Source organism: Lampris incognitus, chromosome 2 (assembly GCF_029633865.1).
Source record: "Lampris incognitus isolate fLamInc1 chromosome 2, fLamInc1.hap2, whole genome shotgun sequence".
Taxonomy (NCBI): Eukaryota; Metazoa; Chordata; class Actinopteri; order Lampriformes; family Lampridae; genus Lampris; species Lampris incognitus.
Genome location: NC_079212.1, coordinates 81,079,356 through 81,104,332, shown reverse-complemented (window position 1 = coordinate 81,104,332; position 24,977 = coordinate 81,079,356). Strand labels below are relative to the sequence as shown.

Genomic DNA, 24,977 nt, shown 5'->3' with positions numbered 1-24,977 from the left:
AGTTAGCATGTCCCTCCGACAAGGTCTCGGCCACATGGGTCTCGGCTTACGTAAGTGGCGGACACTGTCTTGGTAGTTTAGTTCAGTTTAGGTTCATAGTGGATGGATCCTCAAAAATAAAAGAAAATTGGTTTTCTTCAAAGTCCTTCAAAGCTGGAATGGTGTGAACCTGTACCGCGTTTTCAAATTGGTGTATCCTGAGGTGTTTATGCAACCTCCTGCCATTAACTAACTCCAGGAGACGCACCTGCACCTCACAGTGATGTCCTCTTATAAACCCTGACCACACCTCCAATCATTTCTCAATGAAAACCAGTCAAAATAAGTAAGAAAAGAACAGGGAAAAAGGCAGCTATAAACCCTATCACTTCTAACAACCTTCCCTTTAACTCTTGCTGGTACCCTTCTGTGGCAAATCACTCCTGGCACTCTTTTCCACCCACTCCACCCTGCCTGCACTCTCTTCTTCACCTCTCTTCTGCACTTCCCGTTACTTTGGACAGTTGACCCCAAATATTTAAACTCATATGCCTTTGTCACCTCTACTACTTGCATCCTCACCATTCCACCGTCCTCCCTCTCATTCACGCATAGGTATTTCGTCTTGCTCCTACTGACTTTCATTCCTCTTCTCTCCAGTGCATACCTCCACCTCTCCAGCGTCTCCGCAACCTGCACCCTACTCTTGCTACAGATCACAATGTCATCCGCAAAATCACAGTCCACGGAGACGCCTGCCTGATCTCGCCCGTCAACCTGTCCATCACCATTTCAAACAAGAAAGGGCTCAGAGTCGATCGTTAATGTAATCCCACCTCCACCTTGAACCCATCTGTAATTCCAACCGCACACCTCACCATTGTCACACTTCCCTCATACATATCCTGCACCACTCCTACATACTTCTCTGCAACTCCCGTCTTCCCAATACAATACCACACCTCCTCTCTCAGCACCCTGTCGTATGCTTTCTCTAAATCTACAAAGACACAATGTAACTCCTTCTGGCCTTTTCTATGCTTCTCAATCAACATTCTCAAAGCAAACATTGCATCTGTGGTGCTCTTTCATGGCATGAAACCATACTGCTGCTCAGTGATTATCACCTCTTCTCTTAACCTAGCTTCTATTAGTCTTTCCCATATCTTCATGCCATGGCTGATCAACTCTGTAGCTGCTACAGTTCAGCACATCGCCCTTGTTCTTGAAAATCGGTACCAGTATGCTTCTTCTACACTCCTCAGGCATCCTCTCACTTTCCAAGATTGTGTTAAACAATCTAGTTAAAAACTCCACTGCCATCTCTCCTAAACATGTCAATGTCTCCACAGGTATGTCATCAGGACCAACTGCCTTTCCACGCCTCATCCTCCTCATAGCTGCCCTCACTTCCTCCTTGCTAATCCACTGCACTTCCTGATTCACTATCCCCACATCATCCATCTCTCTCTCTCATTTTCTTTATTCATCAGCCCCCCAAAGTACTCCTTCCACATTCTCAGAATACTCTCCTCACTTGTCAGCACATTTCCATCTCTATCCTCTATCTCATCAGTGGGGAGTTCATTCCATCACTGTGGGGCCAGGACAGAAAAGAGTCGTGACCGGGTCGATCGGCAGCAGGGGCCTCTGAGCGACGGGGCAACCAGGCATCCCGAGGCAGCAGAGCGAAATCGCCGGGCAGGGGTGTAAGGCTTGACCATGACCTGGAGATGGGAAGGAGCTGTTCCTTTCACTGCTCTGTAGACTAGCATCAGAGTCTTAAACTGGGTGCGAGCAGCTACTGGGAGCCAGTGTAGGGACATGAGAAGGGGAGTTGTGTGGGAGAACTTAGGGGGGGTGAACGCCAGACAAGCTGCAGCTTTCTGAACAAGCTCCAGAGGTCTGATGGCCGATGTCGGGGCGTCAGCAAGGAGGGAGTTGCCGTAGTCCAGCCGGGAGATGACCAGAGCCTGGATGAGCACCTGTCCCATCTCGTCGGTGAGGAATGGGCGAATCCTCCTAATGTTATAGAGGAGAAATCTGCAGAGGTGAGCAACTGATGCAACATTTTCAACAAATGACAATTGGTTGTCCAGGATCACACCCAGATTCCTCACAGTCCGAGTCGGCATAACCACGATGTTGTCAATGGTGATGGCCAGGTCTCGGTGCGGGCAACCTTTTCCCGGGAGGATCACCAGCTCTGTCTTGTCCAGATTGAGCTACAGGTGGTGTGTCGCCATCCACTCCCGAGGTATCAGTCAAGCACGCAGCAATGCATGTCTCTACTTGTGTGTGGTCTGTAGTTTTTGACGTCAGAGGGGTTAAGTGATAGTTTCTTGAGAAGGGGGGTGACTCTAGCAGTCTTGAAGGCAGATGGAAAGCATCCTGCCTGGTGGGAGGTGTTGATGAGGTGAGTTAGATAGGGAAGGAGTTCAGGTGCTATAGACTGAAGAAGAGGGGCGGGGACCGGGTCAAGGGAGCATGTGGTGAAGTGACTGGATGTGATGAGGTGTGAACTTCGTCAGGGGAAAGGGGAGCGAGGTGGGATAGGGTGGGACATGGAGAGGTGAGGGAGGGTGCATAGGGTGGGATAGTGCAAGCAACACTAACCGGGTGGTGAGAAAAGGAGGATCTGATGTTGTTTACCTTCTTGTCAAAGAAGTTAGTGAAGTCATCAGGGAGAAGGGAGGAAGTGGAGGTGGGGGTTGAAGAAGTGTAGAGACGGTTTCAAAGAGTTTCTTAGGATTAGAGGCAGAGGATAGGATTTTAGAGCGATAGAAGGCAGCCTTAGCAGCAGAAAGGGAGGAGGAGAAAGTGGAAAGAAGAGACTGGAAGTTGAGAAGGTCTTCTGGGAGTTTGCCTTTTCTCCATTTGCACTCTGCCACTCTCAGGCTCCGTCTGTCAGTACGTACTGAGTCGGTCAGCCAAGGGGCAGGTGGAGTTGGGCATGCAGGCCTGGAGGTGAGGGGACAGAGGTTGTCCAGAGAAGAGGAGAGGGTAGAGAGAAGAAGATCAGTAGCAATGTCAGGGGGTAGGAGAGAGAACGATTCAGGTGTAGGGAGGAGAGAGGTAACAGAGGAAGAAAGATCAGTGGCGGAGAGAGAGCGGAGGTGTCTACGGTGGGAAACCATGTGGGTAGGGGAAGGGGCTGAGGGGGGTGAAGAGAGTAGGACATGAAATAGTGTTCAGAGAGCTGGAGGGGAGTAACAGAGAGATTGGAAATAGGACAGTGTCTAGTAAAGATAAGGTCCAGCTGGTTGCCGGCCTTGTGGGTATGAGGAGAGGGTGAGAGGTGAAGGTCAAAGGAGGAGAGGAAAGAGAGAAGAGGATCTAGCTTGTTAGTGTGGATGTTGAAGTCACCGAGAAGAATAAGTGCAGAGTCATCAACAGGAAAGTGCAAGACAAGTGTGTCAAGCTCCTCCAGAAACTCACCAAGGGGGCCTGGTGGGCGGTACACAACCACAATGATGAGTTTGACTGGATAAGAGACAGTAACAACATGAAATTCAAAAGAGGGCAGGGAAAATTGTAGAATGGAAACAAGAGAGCATTTCCATTTCGGGGAGATTAGCAGGCCAGTACCACCACCCCGCCTCCCAGCTCAGGGAGTGTGAGAAAAAGAGTACACATCAGACAGAGCTGCGGGTGTGGTTGTGTTTTCTGGCATGATCAAGGTCTCAGTTAGAGCAAGAAAGTTGAGGGAGAGCAAGGAAGCGTAGCCTGAGGTGAACTCAGCTTTCGGCACCGCAGACTGGCAATTCCAGAGCCCTCCCGTCACCACTTTCTCAACGTGAGTGGAGAGAGTGGGATAGATGAGATTGGTAGGGTCACAGCGCCTAGGAGTGGCCCAGCGTCTATGCCAGCCCCGGGAAGAGGAAAGGACAGGAATGCGAAGGAAACACATAGTCTATACTAGGTACACAAAATACAGATGACTGACCGGATCTAAAAAGTGCAGTCCGTGCTTGACGAAGTCTTGGCTTGAAAAAGTCTCGATTGCCTTTGTTCCCTCTAGCCTTCGTTCAACCTAGGCTTGTTTGCCTGATGCTTGGAAGCTGATGCTTCCAAGTAGCAGCAGTGATTTAAAGAACACTGATTGCTAATTGTCTGCCATGAGCGCAGGCCACACCCTGGCCACTTAACACCCTATTGGCCAAAGAGGTACACTGAAAATAGGCCTATTGCCCAGAAACTGGTCACTTACGTAAAACTCTATCAAACCTCACACAATACTATTAAAGCTGCAAACAGCAAGTTACCAAGGAATATATTTATAAGCTAAAAGGATAACTAAGTCAAAACAGCTAGGCAACAAGAAATATTTAAAGGCACACTAGGTGAAAAAACAGCTACAGCTAGATTAAGTAAATAAGACAAGTAAGTAAATAGAATAAGACAGCTACAGCTAGAATAAGATCCCACTAGGAACCAGCAGCAGATGTATAGAGAAAATGACTAATACTCAAGCAGCTGGAATAAGACTAATAGCAATTTGTTAAGCAAGAAAGATGATACTTATTCTGCACTAGATGAACCAGAAAATCAGAATCACTCCAGAAGTTAAAATGCACACTGTCAAGTCATCCTACAGACCACCATGCAGTGCTACCTAGCTACATTCTCCCCTGTCACCACCTTGCAGTCTCCAATTCCTTTTAGATTGCGCCTTCTACATAAGATATAGTCCACGTGTGTGCATTTGCCTCCGCTCTTGTACGTCACCCTGTGTTCCTCCCTTTTCTTGAAATATGTATTCACCACAGCCATTTCCATCCTTTTCACAAAATCCACCACCATCTCTCCTTCCACATTTCTCTCCTTGACACTATACCTACCCATCACCTCCTCATCACCTCTGTTCCCTTCACCAACATGTCCATTGACGTCCACTTCAATCATCACTCTCTCCCCCTTGGGTACACTCTCCACCACATCATCCAACTCACTCCAGAATTATTCTTTCACTTCCATCTCACACCCAACTTGCGGGGCATATGCGCTGATAACATTCATCAATATACCTTCAATTTCCAGCTTCATACTCATCACTGTGTCTGACACTCTCTTCACCTCCAGCACGCTCTTGACATACTCCTCCTTCAGAAGTACCCCTATCCCATTTCTCCTCCCATTCGCACCATGGTAGAAGAGTTTGAACCCACCTCCAATACTCCTGGCCTTACTCCCCTTCCACCTGGTCTCTTGCACACACAGTATGCCTGCCTTATTTCTTTCCATCATATCAGCCAGCTCTCTCCCTTTACCAGTCATAGTGCCAACATTCAAAGTTCCGACTCTCACCTCCAAACTCCTAACTTTCCTACTCTCCCACTGCCTCTGGACATGCCTTCCCCCTCTCCTTCTCCTTCGTCCAACAGTAGCATAGTTTCCACCGACACCCTGCTGGTTAACAGTACCAGTGGCGGTCGTTGGTAACCTCAGCTTCGACTGATCCGGTATGGAAATCTTATTTATGACCCGCATATTTGATTTGGCAAAGATTTATGATTTATTTATGATTTATTTATGATGCTAAATGTGTAAATAGGTCTTATTGAATAATTTATATGAATTCTGACTATGCTGTTTTCCACCGGTCACCGAGTATAAAACCTAATATTTCACTAACTTAACCAACATAAAATCAAAAAGGACATAAAGTTTGTGTGTTAGGGAGGTCAAAGGAGTAAAATGCATGCACTCAACTTGCAAAGGAAAATTTGGGATTAAACGGATTAAATGTACGAACACGTTTGTTTTAGAATGTTTTCCCAAGTTTCAGAGTAATGAAACATAACACTGAAAAATATTCAGCATAAAGTAAATAATGCAACCATACGATAAGGTTGCCCATTGGTGGCTGGCTCGTAGTAGTTCTTACAGGTGCAGCAGAGTCCCTGCTTCCCCAGACCCAGCAGCATGCTCTCACACACATTGCAATAGGTTGGCTTATTAAAGTGCTTCATTCTCCATATATGCTGCCCATCTCGCTCTGCCATCTGCATGCAACAAGAAGGGGAACAGACATGTGATGTCATTTGCACACTGCAGAAACCAGTGGCTATGCCTACACAGACAGTGGAATACAAAAGCATATTGAAATACAGTTAGATTTTTTTTATTTGAAACATTTAGTAAAACATTACTGAATATGAAATATGAATAATATCATTTAGATTTATTTTGTTCAAAATAATATTAAAGGACACTCGGAATATGTCATATATGTCAGTGTGGTTCTATATCTGTTCTTTAACCTTCAGTCCCAATAACACAAGTAAAGGCACGTTGTTCAGGCCTCCCTTCACCCATTCCTCCAGGGTAACAGTCCCGCTGTCATCCACATCCATTGCCACCATCATGTCCTTTAATACCTTTCAAGAAAAAAATTGCCAAAAATGTTGTACTGAACCAAACAGTATTTTGTTACACAAGGACATATGCTACCATGGGACAGGTAATATCTTCATAAAATAAATATAAATGAATAAAGGCAATGGAATATCCAGGTTTAAATGAGGAGATAGACTATAGGCCTTTTTTGTAAAAATATCTAATTTATAGTCTACTGTTTTTCTGAGTCACTGTGAACATGTACCTTTATTGTGATATAGTTGTGGGGGTGTGTGTACACTTAATCTGCGTTTTTGTTTTCTTTTTACAATGAACTGTGTTTGGCATGTGACTGCTCTCTAGGATCTGTGTGAGGGGTGGGTCTTAACAATTGGTTGCTTCAGATCCAATCAAGCAACTAACACCTGTGCTCTGTGCCTGCACTAAAACCATTCACTCCTGTTTTGTCTCACTATGCCCTAAAGAAGGCCCAAGCCGCTACGCATGGGCATTTTTAGGTCCTTTTTGGATATGTCTAAGTTTCAATAAAGACATTTTTAATTACACGGAGTGCCTTGGTCAGAGAGATTTGTTCTCTTTTTCTCATCTGAAACTACTAACCTTGGACCAAAGAGCACCCAATAAATATATTACTTAACTACAGAGAGGACTGAGCATGCCACTGACTCCAAAAATATGAATAAATAAATATTTAAATGTAAAATAATAATAGATACAAGAATAAAAAACTAAATTCAGTATGATTTTCTTGGGATTTATTGAAATCTAAATTCTTGTTGCTTTACTTGTTTTATGAATATACTCTAAGAGCTGACGGCTCCTCGAAAAGCTCCCCTTCCGTCTTCATCTTGGAGCCTTCACCGATTCAGTAAAACACTTCACTGCATCGGTGAAGTCTCCAAGATGAAGACGGACTAGCTGCGGGCCACATGGATGTCAAGCAGGCCGCGTGCAGTAAAAGGAGGTACCAGATTTGGAACTGTTTCATTTGAATCCAAGGTGCAAGTGGGCAAGGCTACACAAGCAAGCACGTTGAAGAGGGTGTCTTGAAAGTAGCGCAAGTACTTGTTGACTGCCATCAAGTTTCTATCACGCAGACATTTCATCTGTGTTCTTCCTTAAAGTAACAGTGGACATTTTTTCCTGCAATTGATTATCCAGTAAGAATCAAAGAGACTGAGTAGATAAGTAAATTCATCGTTCTCCAAGTTGATTAAAATCTAAGATATTTTAAGTTTAACATCAAAGTATTGTATACGATTTCATAAAAGTGAGTTTTTCATATTTAGACTGTTTCAAGATTATTTACACTTTATTATTTGTCATTTTATTACTCATTGATTCTAAGTGTGTTATTATGACTGTTAGAAGTGATAGGGGTTATAGCGGCCTTTTTCCCCTCTTCTTTTCTTACTTATTTGGACTGGTTTTCATTGAGAAAGGATTGGAGGCGTGGTTAAGCAGGGTATATAAGAGGATGTCACCGTGAGGTGCGAGGGCGTCTCCTGGAGTTTGTTAATGGTGGGAGGTTGCCTAAACGCCCCAGGATGCGCCACTTTGAGAACGCGGTGCAGGTTCACACCATTCCAGCTTTGAAGGACTTTGAAGAAAACCAAGTCTCGATTATTTTTTTTGAGGATCCATCCACCATCAACCTAAACTGAACTAAACTACCAAGACGATGTATGCCTCTTATGGAAGCTGAGACCCACGTGGCCGAGGCCTTGTCGGAGGGACCTGCTAACTGCTAGCCTGCTACCTTGGTAAGCTAGCCCACCTCCACTATTTCTCTCATCTTGGAAATCAGTCCTTCTTGTTTTTTCCTCGTTTCCATCTTTTCTACACACTCCAGGTAAGGACTAGTGTTGCGAGTTTAACCCTTCACCCCTAGACCCGATTAGTTTGTAACAATGACACTGTAGTGTTTGATGTGCATTTATGCAAAGGTTAAGCTAAAGTAATCCAAAGGATTTATATTTACATTTCATTTCATTTTCAACCTAACATTTAATTTCATATTTGCACATATTTAGAGAACAGAATACATTTCCTTCAAATTTCAACCCATTTAACATCATGAACATATTTAACATGCCACACACAAAAGAAAGTACTCTTCTGCCAACTGAAGAGGTCACCCATGGAGACATTCAAGAAGATGCTGTCTGATGCAGAGCAGACTCCCCTATCACAACAAGCTGATGCCTGTGAGCAAGCTGAAGTGACAGTACAAGACACATAATCTCAGGTTGGTGCGGATGATACACAACAGCCTCCTGACATCAGAAGAAGCTCACTGAAAAAGGAAAAGCTCTGTTAGATGACAAATTGAACGAACTAAACGGGAATTTTGTAAAGATGTACAAACGATGGAAGTATCACATCAATGGCTTGAAACGGTCCATCAAGAATAATGATGCTGCCGATCTGACTGATGAGGTTGTAAATGCAATCAACACCATCCAAGTTGACATCGATAATACTTACCTCGAAATAAGAGCCATCTCAAGTGCTGAACCTGACATTGGGAGAATGAATGACACATGCCAGGCATTCACTACGATTGCAAATAAAAGGGCTCAACATTTCTGCTGTGGTGATGATTCAGAAGACATACCTTGGCCTGATGCTAAGTCAGTGTTTGACAACACAGTGTCCAGTGTCTCCTCAGCTCAAACCAGTAAGTCAAAACCCTCTTCCAAAGCATCCAGACACTCTTCCATCCTGTCACTGAGTGCAAAACAAGCAGCAGCTGAAGTTGCAGCTACACAAGAGGTGATAAAGATAATGAATGCACAACATCAACAAGTGGAAGAAATACAAAGACTTGAGGTGGAAGATCAAATCTTAAAGGCTGAAAGAGAAGCTGAAGAAAGGGAAATTGAAGCAGAAAGCGCTAAAAAAAAGAGCTCAGTTCATAGCAGAAATTGCTGATAGAAAAATGAAGCTGGAAGGGAAAAGGAAAGAAGTGGAATGGCTGGAGGAACTAAAAAGGCACAATGCAGCACAAGCAAGACTGCAAGTTTATTCAGAATCTCTCCACCAACCACTCACGCTTAACCCTTTAAGTGACCCCTTCTTTCCCTCTCAACAAGCACCGGTCTCCCAAGCTCTTGCTGCTCAACAAGCCAAGCCCACTCAAGTCTATCACCCACTTCAGCTTACAGTCACCAAAACCTCTCTCCCATATCCCTCTATGTATACCTCATATTCTGTCCCACAACCAGCTACATTCACTCAAGTTCCTGCGAATCAAGCCACCATTCCGAATACACCTCTGCTCATGCAACAAGCCCCATTTGTTCAGTTAGTGTGTCTTATGACACTAAAAATTAACTTATAAAGAAGAACTCACAACACCGGTGACTTCACTGGTCTGGTCCGACCTTTATTCCACCCCCGGGGACCCTTCCCATACATTAAGGTTCCTAGCCCTATAAGACCTGATACTACATTTCCCTTTCTGAAATATGTAGCTTTCCCTGTGTGTTAACTAAACAGTATAACTAATCAGTATTACTGATGTAAATAACTAAAATCTGTTCTTTCTAATAAAATATTACTTGTTCTGAAATCAACCACCTAACGGTAATCTAAAGTGTAGTCTGAACTAACAGTTCTTTCTAATAACAGTGTGGTAATATGAACAATACCAGTAGTCTGAACTAACAGTTCTTTTCAACCCACGCCCATACTCTCTCTCTTTTTTTCATTTTTTTTTCACTTGCACACCAAGTCCTTGAGGTACTCGGGAGGTCTTCTCACTCTAGGTGGGTATCGGTTCTCAGTCATTAAGCTCTGCTGCTGTTGATTTGGGTTGTGTCTTACTTCTGTGACCTGTGTTTTCCCTGCATCTGTTGCCTGGTTGCCCTCTGGCAATGACTCAGATAAGTTGGTTGTATTATCTGGAGCCACAGGAGTTGGAGAGAGATGAAGCCTGTTTCTCCACAGCATACCTCCTGGTGTCTCAACCAGGTAAGACCTTGGTGTGCCTGCCATAGACACCACTGTCCCTCGCTGGTCAGTGTCTCTGATCCACACATGTTCACCTGGCTGGATGAGGGGCATGTGATGTGTTCTGTGTTGGTGGTTATAGTTCCGTTGCTGGCTGTCTCTGTAGGCTTGTTCAGTCTTTCTCAGTTTCCCTGTGTCTGTACATTTTGGTTTGAGTTGGGATGGGATGACTGGAATAAGAGTTCTGATTCTTCTCCCCATGAGAAGCTCTGTGGGACTATACCCATTCACCAGCGGGGTGTCGCGCTAGGTCATGAGCGCCAGGTAGGGATCCTGTGACTTTTTAAGCAGACTTTTGATTGTTCTCACCGCTCGTTCCGCCTCCCCGTTGCTCTGCGGGAAGAGGGGGATGGACGTCACATGATGAAAACACCAGTCCTGTGCAAACTTCCAGAAGCTTTCGGACACAAATTGGGGTCCGTTGTCTGAGCGTACTACCTCCGGGATTCCATGGCGAGAGAAGATGGTCTTGAAGTGCTGGATCACCGCCTCTGATGCTGTGGATGTCAGTTTAGCAACTTTCAAGTATCTGCAGTAGTAGTCAACAATGACGAGGTAGTTTTTTTTTTTTCTTGGAACAGGTCTGCTCCGACAGTGGACCACGGTCTGATTGGGAACTCTGCAGATATCATCAGCTCTCTAAAGTTCACTCTCTTGCACGCACATGTGTCACAATTTTCCACAGCATTTTGCAGTTCCTTACTGAGGCCTGGCCACCACACCGATTGTTTAGCCCTCTCCCTGCATTTTGTTATCCCGAGGTGTCCTTCGTGCAGCTTGTTCAGGATGTCTGCACGGAGTGACGCTGGGATTACTATCCTCACCCCTTTTAGCAGGAGACCATTCTGCACTGTGAACTCTCCTGAGAACGGCAGGTAGGGCTGAATTTCATGACTGATGGATAACTTATCTGGCCATCCTACCACACAGTACCTCTTCAGCTGGCGAACTATAGGGTCAATGTTCTGGTGTGTTTGGATCTCTCTGAGCCGTTTCTCGGTTGCAGGCAGACTTCCCATGATAGAGTCGACATACAGGTTCATGTCCCCCTGCTGTACTCCATCCGCTGTGCTAACAGGAACCCTGGAGAGCACATCTGCTGTTGCAATGTTCTTGTCTGCCACGTGTGATATTGTGTAGGAGAATCTCATTAGTCTCATTCTGAGGCGCTGTATGTGCGGTGGCAGGTCGTTGAGGGTCCTTGATCCCAGCAGGGGGGCCAGAGGTATGTGGTCAGTCTCGATATGGAAGTCTTTTCCAATGAGAAACTCTGAAAACTTCTCGCAGGCCCAGGTGGAGGCTAATGTCTCTTTTTCTATTTGGGCGTACCTCTGCTCTGTGCTACTGAGGGCTCGTGAAGCATACGCCACTGTTTCCATGCTTGTTTCTGTTGCCTCTGGAGAAGGACAGCCCCCAGCCCATATGATGAGGCATCTGCGGAGACCATGGTTTCTGCGTTTGGGTCATACAGGGTCAGTCCAGGGGGAGTTGTCAGTTCCTCTTTAACCTAGTCAAAGACTTCCTGCTGAGCGGACCCCCAGGCCCACATGTTTGATTTCTTCAGCAGGTCTCTGAGTGGACGGGTCTTCTCAGCGAGATGAGGTAGAAACTTGCCAAGATGATTTATCATCCCCAGCAGCCCCCGCACTTCTCTTGCGTTCCTAGGCTCTTTCATGGCTTTGACTGCCTCCACTTTGTCAGGGTCAGCAGTCACCCCTGATGCCTCAATGACCTGTCCCAGAAACTTTAGTTTGCTCTTGGAAAACTCACATTTCTCATTGAGCGTGACCCCGACCTCCTGGAGCCATGTCAGTGCAGCGCGGAGCCTCTCATCATGCTGCTGTTGTGTTTCTCCCCAGATGAGCACATCGTCCATCTGACACACGATGCCCTCCACACCCTCCAGGATCTCTGTCATGCACTTCTGGAAGTGCTCTGAAGCGGAGGATATTCCAAAGCACAAGTGGTTATAGCAGTACCGCCCAAATGGTGTCATGAAGGTGGTAAGTAGTGCAGACTCTTTGGAAAGCAGGATTTGCCTGAATTCGCATCCAGCTTGGAGAACACTTGGGCTCTGGCCAGCTGTCCCAGCGTGTGAGGGGAGTGGGTGTCTCTCTCTCATAACAGACTTGTTCAGTTCTGTGAGGTCTGTGCAAATTCTCACTCTCCCTTCTGTTTGGGAACCACCACCATTGGCGTGCACTTTTCAGTTGGTTGTTCCACTTTTGAAATGAACCCCTGTTGCTCCATGCATTTCAGTTCTTCTTTAACTTTTGGTAAAAAGGATAGGGAGACTCGCCTGGGAGTGGAGATGGAGAAAGGCTTAGCTCCCGGTTTTAGCACGATGTTTTACTCTTCTTGCATCCTCCCCAGACGACTGAAGAGCATCAGGAATTCTTGTTTTACAGCCTCTTTTGAGTCCAGCGCTTGACAGATGGCGTCCTGCCTGGCCACCAACTGCAGCGCTGTGGCAGCCGACCTGCCCAGCAGTGGCACAGCCAGTCCCTCTACCACATAAACATCCTGTCTTGTGTGCTTTTTGCCTTTCTTAAGCGTGGCTGTGAATTTCCCTTTCACATTAAGTGGTCGTCCTCCTGGCCCCTTTAAGGACTTTGTTGGTCTTCCTAGTCTCCACAGTTGATCCTGACTACACAAAGTCTCTGGCACTGCCGTCACGTCCGCACCTGTGTCTATTTTCCACACAATGTTGCACTGGTCCATTTTCACTTCCGTCATCCTTGGGCCATCATCTGCATCCACAGTCATAGTTCCCAGATATGCATTCTCCTCATCCCCCACATAGTCCTCATTATAGTCCTCCACATCATTTGTCAGTGTGGCTACGTGTGCACCTTCTGCCGTTTTAGCTTTGCATACCCTGGCATACTGTCCCTGTTTCTTACAGTGGCTGCACCGTACTTCCCTGGCTGGACATTGCTGCATGCTGTGACCTCTCATGTCACCACACCATTTACACTGTGTCTGCCTGGAGGTCACTTTCTGGGCTGTTTTCTTACCCGCCTGAGATGACTGTGGCTTGTCCTGTCCGTACCTCCCTCTGCTCCACTGTTGGCCTCGCATGCTGTCTAGCTGTCCTCTTTGAAGTTTCTCTTCAGCAAGTCTTGTTGTTTCTTTACCTGTTCACTCTGTCGTACTCTTGTGACAGCTTTTTCCAGGGTTAGATCCGGGTCCATCTGTAGCCGTGTCTGACAGCTTTGAGTCTCTCAGTCCAACCACCAGCCTGTCTCTCACCATTTCATCGTGTAGTGCTCCATATCCGCAATGTTCAGCCACACAGTGCAGTGCAGTGATAAAACAGTCTGCCGACTCACCCGGCTCCTGTTGGCACTGGTTAAACTTAGTCCTCTCAAAGATGATATTTCTTTGTGCTATGAAGTGGGCATCCAACCTGTCTTTGACTGTGGCGTAGTCACTCGATTGTTCTGCCATCAAATGCAGAGAGGTCAGGATATCTTCTGCTTCTTCTCCCACCGTGTAGATCAATGTATTTACTTGATTCTCGTCTGCTTGTGTCTCCAATCCTGATGCAATCCGAAATCTTTCAAACTGTTTGATCCATTTTGCCCAGCCTTCAGCTTTGAATGAGAACTTCTCTGGCGGGGGAACTTGAAACTGACTCATTTTCGCACTCTCCGACAGCTAGCTAGTTTAACGGCTAACTCTAGCGTAGCTAGCTTCCAATTACGTTTGCGCTGTGGGCTATTTTTTCTCTCTCTATATACTGCACTGGTAAATATACCTAAACTAAGTTGGCTATTCATCCCGATTCTGACACCATTTTCAGTTAGTGTGTCTTATGACACTAAACATTAACTTATAAAGAAGAACTCACAACACCCGTGACTTTACTGGTCGGGTCCGACCTTTATTCGACCCCCGGGGACCCTTCCCATACATTAAGGTTCCTAGCCCTATAAGACCTGAGACTACACCATTCACCCACGTTCCTACCACTCAAGCAGTCACCTTTACTACCTCTCATGAAGCTTCCAATGACCTTGTGAGAACACTTGCTGAAGCAATCACAGCTAATCGAGTTCCAATCCCAGAACCTGAGGTCTTCAAAGGAGATCCTCCTGAGTATAATGATTGGAAGCTTTCTTCTGTATTCTGATTGATCGCAACAACTTGCCAACTCAAGAAAAGCTCTTCTTTCCACGCAAGTATGTTGGCGGCACAGCCAAGAAAGCTATTGAAGGACATTTCCTTGTAAGAACAGAAACAGCTTATCGTGCTGTATGGGACATACTTAAGGACAGATTTGGTAATCCATTCATAGTTGCCAAGTCATACCATGACAAGATACATACATGGCATAAAATTGGACCCAAAGACAGAGAAAATCTTCATGAGTTTGTAGATTTTCTGAGCAGTATTGAATCAGCCACGCCATATGTTCACAGTCTACAAACTCTGAACGACTGTGTGGAAAACCAAAAGATTGCTGTCAATCTCCCGGATTGGTTGAGCTCACGTTGGAATAGAGCAGTCACGATGTATCAAGATGAACACAAAATGTTCCCTGACTTCAGAAACTTCGTAAGATTTCACAACATAGAGGCTCGGATTGCATGCAACCCCATCACATCATTACAAGCAATAAAGCCAACTGACCAAGAAAGATCAAAGCCAACAGAATGAGAACAGTCTAAGTATCAACGAAATCACAACTTCAGTGCTAAGACTTTCACCACAAGTACAAGTGAGAAGACAAGCATCACGTGCATTTTCTGTAAGAAGAAGGGCCATACTCTCCATAGATGTCGCAAGATCATGGAAAAACCAGTTGAAGAAAGGGTTAAGTTTGTACAACTGGAGAAGTTATGTTTTGGCTGCCTTAAGATCAGCCATAACTCCAAAGCTTGTACATCCAGGAGTGTGTGTGACTCATGTGGAAAACGCCGCCCGACATGTTTACGTCAAGATCGGGGGAAGAAAGACCAAGAACAAGGAGTAAGAAACAAACAAGAAAGGTTAAATGAAAACAAAGGAAACAAAGACCAAGAGTCTAAATCAATAGAAACACAGCAAGCTACCCCCAACCGAGTTGTTCAAGAGAGGAGTAGCACTCATACCTCATCAATTTTTCCAGTCTATGTCTCTGCGACCACCGTACCAGACAATGAAGTTATAGTGTATGCTCTGCTTGATAGTCAGAGTGACACAACCCTCATCTTGAAGGACGCAGCTGAGACACTGTGTGCCAAGAAAGAGCCAGTAAAACTCAAAGTGTCCACGATAACATCAAAAACAAAGGCGGTGAACAGCCAAAAGGTGCAAGGACTACAGGTAAGAGGCATCAGCTTGGACACTAAAATCAAACTCCCAACAACCTACACCAGGGATTATATACCAGCAAATAGATCCCATGTACCGACAAGCATAACTGCAAAGTCATGACATCACTTAAAACATCTGGCAGATGAAATGTCTCCTGAGCTCGACTGCGAAGTAGGGTTGTTAATCGGCTATAACTGTCCCCAAGCCTTACTTCCCAGAGATGTCATCATTGGCAATGAAGACCAGCCATACGCACAAAGGTCTGTGTTGGGTTGGAGCATTATCGGCTACAGCAGCGCTGACGTTGACCATGAGCATGACGATGAAATCGGTGTGAGCCACCGTATCATCATAAAGAAAGTTCTACCAGCTACCACGCCTCCTTCTGAGCTCAAGTCTGAGATCCAGTTTTTTTGTAGAACCCAAGTCAAGGAAATGATTACTCCGGCAGATATACTCAAGGTCTATGAGTCAGATCTCACTGAGAAACCCAGTGAAGAAGTTCCAATATTACAAGAAGATATTAAGTTCTTGGCAAAGCTGAAAGAAGTCATCAAGCAAAAGCCAAATGGGCACTACGAAATGCCATTGCCTTTCAAGGAAGAGAGGCCAAGTCTGCCAAACAAAAAAACGTGTGCAGAACATCGACTCAAATGCCTGGAAAAACGTCTGAAGAAAGATGATCAATATCACAAGGATTACATGGCTTTTATGAATGACATTGTCCTGTTGCAAGATGATGCCACGCCAAGAAATCAGTGGAAGTGGGCAAAGGTTGTCGAGGTCTTCCGAGGAGCTGACGGCTCCTCGGAAGACTCAGCCTCAAGCAATCGTACTTCCAAGGAGCCTTTCTTCTTCAAAAACTAAGTTGATAAGCAGTTACTTTTGTAAATAAAAAAACAATAAAAACAATAAACACTGCTGAAGTACTGAATTGTGTATTGTTTCCTGCAATCCCTGGTTCTAAACCTTGACCAACAGAAGAGGAGTGTTTAGGTATAGATGACTATACATAGTGTATAGATGAATAATGTCTCAAAAGTGACTGGGAACTTTTTCAACATGCATTGGTGACATCCGATATGTAAAATGGCATATCTCTGGTTCTATTTGCACTAGAACAATAATATTGGTATCTCTGGAAAGGTAACATTCTCCTCTGTCTTGTCACATTGGTCGATATGAAATTTAGGGAGGCCACAGCCCCGCTAAAAGAGATCTAACAACGTCCATGCCTGCCATGGCCACTACGGGGTTAATTTTCAGTGGCTCCATATCCAAATTTCTTCTAAATATATTAAGCTACTATGTACCAAGTTTGACGCTTTTATCACAAAATGCAAATTTTTTATGCTAAACTGCCCCACTAAATAAGCTGGATGACATCAGAGCGAGGATACAATTCCAACGGGACATTAGAGACTGTAACACCCTGTGTTTCACCGAATCCTGGTTGACCCTATGGTAGTATGCAAGGGCACATGTGGGTATCCGTTATTTCATGTGACTAGAGTGACAAACAAGTGTGGCAAGTAGCACAAGGCCATATAACCAGGACATAACATCAGTAGAAGATAAACTTGTTTATGCCCAAAAGTAACCCTTATTACGCAGAAAACAGTAGCAGCAGTAGTAGTAGCATATCAAGACAACCATTAGACTGTCAAAGGGGGAGGACTGAAGACATCCTAACATCATCCTTACATCGATAGAGAGGCCAACATGTCCTGATCAACAAGGTCCCTGACTAACAGCAGGACATTGACTGATGCAAGTAGATTGTTCACTAGATTTGTAAATGGTATAAAGACAGGCAGGCTTTTGTCTGATTTTCAGTCACTCTGCAGACCTGACTCAGACTTTGTTGATTCGTCAATAAAAGTCTTATTTTGTAGGATCCTTGTCTCATTGAGTTTTTTTGCAAGTTCTCAGTATCACTGGCCACCACAGAGAATAATTGGCTTCACGAACAGGATTGGATAAAGCAAGCGGCCTCGACGCAGGGTGGGCCCCGGCTCTGGACTTCTCACAGAAAAGTGGCCACTAAGAGGTAAGCAATATTTTGCTTTATGATAGATATTTCTGTGAGGAGATCAGTGCTGGGCCGCCCATTATCTGTGCCGGTAAGAGCTGTTTTCAAAAGCTTACCAAATTTAACGAACAAATTAAAGAGACAAGGGTCCTTCTGCATGGGGGGTTAACACGTGTAGAAAGTGAAGCGTCTATCTTAGGAAAAGATAGGGACAAGGCATGGTACAGTATTTTGTGTAACAGTATATAGGGATATACAGTATCGTTTGCAGTATACAGTGTGTCAGGGCACGGTACAGTATCAAGGAACAGTAAGAAACGTTTGGTACCGTGTCCACCAAGACCTAGCTCTTGGGAGTTAGGCGCCTGTTTAGGGAAACAGGGACAGGTACGGTATAGTATCGGAGTGTAATAGTACATCCGGATATGGTATCTAAATCCTCCGGCCTGAAGGATAATAAGCTTGTTGATAAAAGCCTGGGCCTGGTTGAGCCCTAAACCGGTCCGCAGTCTTGTAAAACCAATGAAGGGGCCGGGCCATATTCCAGGTTGTCTCTTTCTGAGGGACGTGTGACCCACGACACCCAATAGGGGAGAGTGCCTGTGGACGCCCCTTCTGAGGGTTGGAGAGAGACAGGGGAAAGGCGACAAGGTTATACGATCCAGCCCGATAAGCCTGTGTGACCCACAGAAACTCCGGGACCAAGCCGGCGCCTGAAAAAAAAAAATCTTCTCTCCGCAAGACTGTAGGACCTATGAGTCAGGCCCCCTTATAGATAACACACTAGTATAAATGATAACAGGACAGGAGGGTGCAGAAATAAACGAACGGACAAGATTAGAGGTATAAACGTTTTGGAGTCTTTGTGATGTTGTTCTGTGTAGTAATATGGAGAAGAGTGCAAGTTAAGATGGAAGAGTAAAACAGACAAAAGGCATTACAGGAGATTAATTGAAGGAAATAATAGAAAAAAATTGTTGATAAAGACAAAAGGATTTAGAGACCATTTCTGGAAAGAGCAGTTTTATTCTGACGTGGGATCCTAAGCGATGAAAATAAGAGATCACTGTTACAGAATCTTACTATATTAAGAGGGATAGCTCAATGTGAACAAGAGTGGCAAAAATTCCTGTGGAGTGCATTATTAAGTTATTTGTGGAAGCCCCATAAGGACAGGACCTGTATTAGAGAAAATAATATCAACAGGGTGTGGATCACTGACAGGAGATTTATTGCCGATGGGAGAAGTCTTCTCCTACCTAAAACAACCAGACATTGGCTATGAAACACAAATAGGGGTGACTGGAGCACTGTTGGCATATCTAGTTGTGACAATTACAGTAGAAACACAAACAGTTAATTGACTAAGATCTGAAGGCAGAATTTGCATGATAAGAAGGAGTGCTTGCTGTAACAGTGAAATGAATAAGAGCTTTATTCAAGATAGAAAACAGAGAAGACGATACAGTGAGACGTGAGAGCCCCAAACAAGGGACAATGGCAACCCCTCCAACAGCAGAAAGCATACTGCTGACACAACACCCGCTGTTGTAAGATAAGATTAAAGATGTAAACAAGAGATGGCATCGAAGAACAAGCGGCTCTGCCACTCAGTGGCCAGAGAAAGGCACTTTTGATCTAAGCATGTGTGAGGAAATGGAGACGCTGATTAAAAAAAACCTTAAACCAGAAGAAAAATCTCAGAAGAGAAAACAGAAAAAACAAGAAGAATTAGACATAATAAAAATGTATAGGGAACTAGGGGAAAAAGCATGTAACAAATACAGGGGATTACATAAAAAAAGGAAGGTAAGAAAGAAGATCAGGTGTCGCCACCACCATACAGTTCCCAGATGATGTTAAACGGGGCACAAACTAAGACATTTACATTTAAAGGAGAGGCCATTGAGGAAGAGAATAATGAGGAGCCTTTCCTTCGGTCAGGAGAAAGCAGTCAGAAAGATACCGTAAGTAGGCAGAAAGATACCGCAAGTAGGCAGAAAGAGACAGTCAAAAGTCAGCGAAAGGGGGCATATGCTGAAGTAAGAGAGGACTTGAGAAGAGCAGAGAGAAAATAGGGGGAGAGAGATGAGAGCAGTGAGGCAGCTGAAGGCTGTCCAGATATGGAGGAGTGTTACCGACAGGAAATAAAAAGGCTGGAGGAGGTGTTATGAATGTGTAACCCACATGATTACATGTACCCTGTGACGTATGTAAGTTCCACGAGTAGCCTCTAGGAGGCACATGAGCTACAGAGTTTAAACCATGCAAACAACCGTCGACAGTAGAGAAGAGAAATACGGATATTTAGAAATACGGACAACTTTGACTATGGATACCTGAATTATTGATATTTGAACTACGGATATTTGAGCTACAGGACATTTGAACTACGACAAAAAAGATCCCTCCCACGAAGCTTCCTTGGTGAGCCGCTAGCCAAAGCTAAAAAGTAAACAGCTTTCTGTGTTCCATGTAATCATAGCCATTTACGTAGGATATCTTGATTTTATCCAAAGACAGATGATCCCCGTTGAAGGAAGACTCTTTTCTCTTGTGTTTTGTACGCTGCTGGAATCCTGGTAAGATAAGAGTTTAAAATCTTGAAATCTAAAGACTGACAATTTTCCATTGGTTGCTAAGCTAAGCTAACCCAGCTAAAACGTATATCTATGATCCTTAGCAGTTCCCATATGATTCAGAGCTTTAAAACCAGTCAGGACACCCGGTCCATAGGGTTTATTTGATGTAGGAATGTTAGACATTTTAATATAATAATATGCTTGTTGTTAAAAAAAACTGTAAGCTCCAGTTGCCACTAGCCACCGAGCCAACTCGGGCTACATGGCATGCATGGAACCCATAGCAGCCAGCTAGACGTGAATTCACGTTGATAGTGCCGCAGCCTGGCTGCGATGACAGTTTTTAACTGTTCTTACAGCAATAGGCTGTTGTCATTCAGCCGCATATTAGTTATATGTAGGAAATGATTTAATTCTGAGAATTGACTCTAGATTTGGGTATTTTTATTTTGTTTGTAATTGTTTGATAGAGATTGCAATTAATAAGGAATCTGTACAATTTTGTGCAGACTGGTTTTTTAGTACCCCAAACAACCCCCCTTGCTACACCCTTTTGGAACCCTTGGATACCCCCTTTGGATTGCCCCCATCATCGCCCTGGATTTGGATTCATCATCATCGCCTCTACATTAACTTGCCCCTGTGATTGTGGTAGGATCTGGACATTGCACCTTCCACAGATTGGAAGACTGAATCATTCCCCCTTTTCTTTTCTTTATTATTTTCTTTGAGTGCACTCATACTTTATTTTGGATTATTTTCTTTAATTTGTTAGTGTAGAATATGGCTGCATAAGTAATATATTAGAAGGGTATAAAATAGAATATAGATAGATATAGACAATAAATAGAATATTAGGAAGAACTTTTAAAAAGTATAATAGAGTAAAAAATATATATATATAACACATCTAATTTAGTATTGATATTGAAATAACTTTACTTTGAACTGTTGAAATAAATTCGTTTTTTTTATTGTAAACTATACCCACGAGTGTGTGTGTTGTCTTTGGGGTGAGTACTAGAATCCGGTCTAGAAAATAACCTACACCAATCTCCACTGAACTTAGACATTAGACTGTAAACTGTCCCTGCGCAAGCATAGGCCCATTCCCCTGTCGTGCAGGTTACAAATGCAACAGGAGTATGTTATGAGGGAAGCAGAGGAGGCAGCAGAACAACTAAAGCAGATAAGTAGGGCCCTACCAAATTCACGGCCGTGAAAATCGCGTCACGGACCGTGAAATCAGCCTCTTCCCGTGTAATTGACCATTTGCCGTGAAATGCAGTGAAATGCAGAATTTAAGTGCGCAACCAGTTTGAGAAAATACTGTGCTGACATGATTGACATTTTGGATGCGCGAATAAAAGCATTCACGTGTCTAAGACATTGATTGGTTAAATGAGCATCCGGGGTGGTCGCAATGATCATAGTTGTTACTAGCATAGTTTGAGTTAGCTGTCGCCAGCATGTTAGCTTAGGCCCTAACGTGCTGAAGATGTCAAAATCTAAAGCCTCAAAAAACACGACTGCAGACGACAGAGTAATTGAGTTTGGAAAACATATTTTACACGCTGATGGCGGGAAATTATTTTGTACGAGTTGTAATATCTCCTTAGATCACAGTCGACGAGCAACGATTCAGCGTCACTTGGAAAGTGAAACTCATCTCCACAAAAAGAGGGCTGCCGAAAAAGAACCACAAGGTGGTTCGGAGACGAGTCAAACGAGAACATTACGCAAAGTAGATTTAAACAACCAGCGGCCGAATTCCTGAAAGCAGTGCGCATTTTTGACCCTGCACAAACACTTATTTTGACGGTGGATTTAAACTCACTCCGCACGGACATTCCTGGATTTGACAAAAACTGTAGGCTGGAATTGCCGAACTACAAACACATCGCACAAGAGGTGGACACAACTTTACTAGCGCTAGCTTTTTGGAAATTCTCCGAATCTAGGCTACCACACCTTGCTAAAGTAGCGTGGCGCTGTCTGTCAATCCCGACGAACTCTTTGGACGCGGAGAGGGCCGTGTCAAAACACGGACAAGTATTTTCATCGCAGAGACAGAGCATGAAGCCAAGCACCATCGCAGGATGCTCAATGCTTACATTAAACCACCAGTACGGTTATGCTGTGTACAGTAGGCTGGGCTATTCAGGCCCTGTGTGAATAAAAAGTGTAATTTAATAATTGCCGTGAAATGTCGCATTTTTCTTATAGATTCCGTGAAATCTGTGATTTTCGAGAAACTAGGTCCGTGAAATTGAGCGAAATGTACCGTGAATTTGGTAGGGCCCTACAGATAAGGTTCAGAGGAGAGAAAGGGACTCCCTATAGGGTGAAAAGCAGCTGCAGCGCTGGGACCCTGACCGGATCATTTACACTCACCCCAGAGGAGGGGAGGGGGAGTGCGGGTGGAGCAGGGACTGGGCTGTTGGGACTGGACCCCTCTACCTGGAGTCTTCATTCTCCCAAGGGGGGGGGGGGGTGACATTATAGCTCCTATATTGGTAAAAGGGAGAGTCATGCAGTACACTCCATGGACATTAATGAACATGAGTGGTCTTATTAACAAGCTCCCCGACCTGCATGAGGGAGCAGAAAAATGGATACAAGCCTTGCAACATCATCCAATGGTCATATATCAACAACCTCCTTATCCAAGAGAAGGATACCAAGGGTGGTGGGGTAGAGGAAACCCAGGACCATCCCGAGGAAGGAGGCCGGGAAGAAAACCCAACAATGGACCGAGGGCCTGCTGGGGATGCGAACATATTGGGCATCTGAGAAACGAATGCCCAACACAACGATGGCCACAAGCACCACAGCAGGACATGAGACCCCCTCGGGACCTGTCAATGTTTGGCAGGGCCCCAACCAGGGGTACTAGGGATGCCCAGAGGATCTAAAGGGGGAAAATCAGCTGCCCATGATCTCAAGGGGAGCTGATAGTGAGCCAATGCTGCAGGTTCAAATTGAAGGCAAAAATACACCAATGATGACAGATACAGGGGCCGCCTACACCTGTGTCTCACGATCCTATGCCTCTCATCTCCCCAGGTCTGGACAATTTGTCAAGACGGTTGGATTATCGGGTAAGGTGCAGCTGATTCCCACCACAGAACCTGTATCCCCAGCTGTGAATAATCAAGAAATACACATCCCTACATTAATATCAGATAACACTCCAGTCAATCTATTAGGGAGAGATGCATTGTGCAAGTTAGGATGTAGAATCTCGTGCACATCAGACGGAATTTACATAAGCAACAAAGCCTTGCAGATGCCAGTGCTAGGAACAGGCAGCACAGCAACTGTATTTTGGTTAGGACAGATGCAGCAGGATGTGCAGGAAGTAGTAAACAAATGGCTACCCTTTATTCAGGCACAGATACCACGTGGCCACACCACTGAGCAAAGCACACAAAAAATACAAATCTAAGAAAATAATTGGAAAAAATGCTGCAGACAAGGCTGCCAAATGGGCTGCAGCCTCATCAGTCACAGCACAATTGGCATTAACAGCAGAAATTATAACAGAAATCACAGAAGAGGATATTGCTAATATCCAAGTGGCAGCATCAGATGCAAAGCGGTTGCAATGGGAACAATGGGAGGCTCCCCAAGACTCACAGGGCATATGGAGAAACCATGAAGATCTTCTGGTTGCAACAGTTGACCTAGTGATTTTGGATGCGCATGGTATTGACCATTGTGCAAGGGGGGAGGTACTAAGAAAAATAGCACAAATGGGATTCTGGTCACCAAAATTACAAACACATGTAGATGCAGTACTAGGACGACGCGAAATCTGCATAAAAAACAATGTTAAAAAAGGCATAACTACCCGAATTGGACACATCCCTATTCCGGAGGGATCATTCAAACGCATCACAATGGATTTCGTAGACATGATAAAGCCGATTCAAGGAAAAAGATACATGCACCAGGATCCTCGTCTCATTGAGGTTTTTTGCAAGTTCTCTGTATCACTGGCCACCACAACCCCAACCGGACCACGCAGTTACACTGGTTGAACACTTCTCCATTGTCCGTATGGATAGAACAGAGGAGTCCGACAAATCCAAAGGTGGAGGATTCTGCTTCATGACAAACAACAAGTGGTGTGACCCAGGGACGTGTGGTCAGGGGAGGCAGGTGAGGCAGAGCCTCACCTTTCATCATGAAAAGAAAAAACAAATGATGATAAAATAAAATAAATATTAATATTTTTCTACTGATCTTTGCTATAAATGTAATTTATGTACAATTCCAAACATTTGTATTATCAAAATCGCTGAATTTGCATATTTCCTGTTCAATTAGAGGGGAGATACGCAAGCTGAGGCAGCGAGGAGTGGGGCCTAACCTCAGATTGCGCAATTCCTCACAAACTGGGTTGAGCGCATGCCTTTTGCTTTCTCACTGTTTGTCACTTTTATTATATGTCCTCACTTTCCTTGAAATAGTTAATGTATTTCATGGATGTGTATAACATGTTTAGTCTTGCTGATCTGACATAAAACCGCACTGAAAAAGCATGAGATGAGGCAGCCAGTACCTCTGCCTCACTGAAGGGGGCGTATGCGTGAGCCCAAGGGTTTACAGGACGGAAAGACTTCTAAAACTAAAAGAAGATAAGGAGGACTTTTACAACAAAGTCACAGAGATTTTTGTCCACAAGGATAGGAGAATGGACTTCA

General features: G+C 44.6%; 1 protein-coding gene across 1 annotated transcript in view; it reads right to left on the bottom strand.

The window, feature by feature from the left end:
• The window catches only part of dgkab (diacylglycerol kinase, alpha b), a 201,651-nt gene that overhangs the window by 72,423 nt on the left and 104,251 nt on the right, over window positions 1-24,977 (bottom strand). Inside the window, 2 exon segments of the mRNA XM_056273361.1 lie at window positions 5,867-5,984; window positions 6,243-6,359. Coding sequence (XP_056129336.1) covers window positions 5,867-5,984; window positions 6,243-6,359 — 235 coding nt within the window.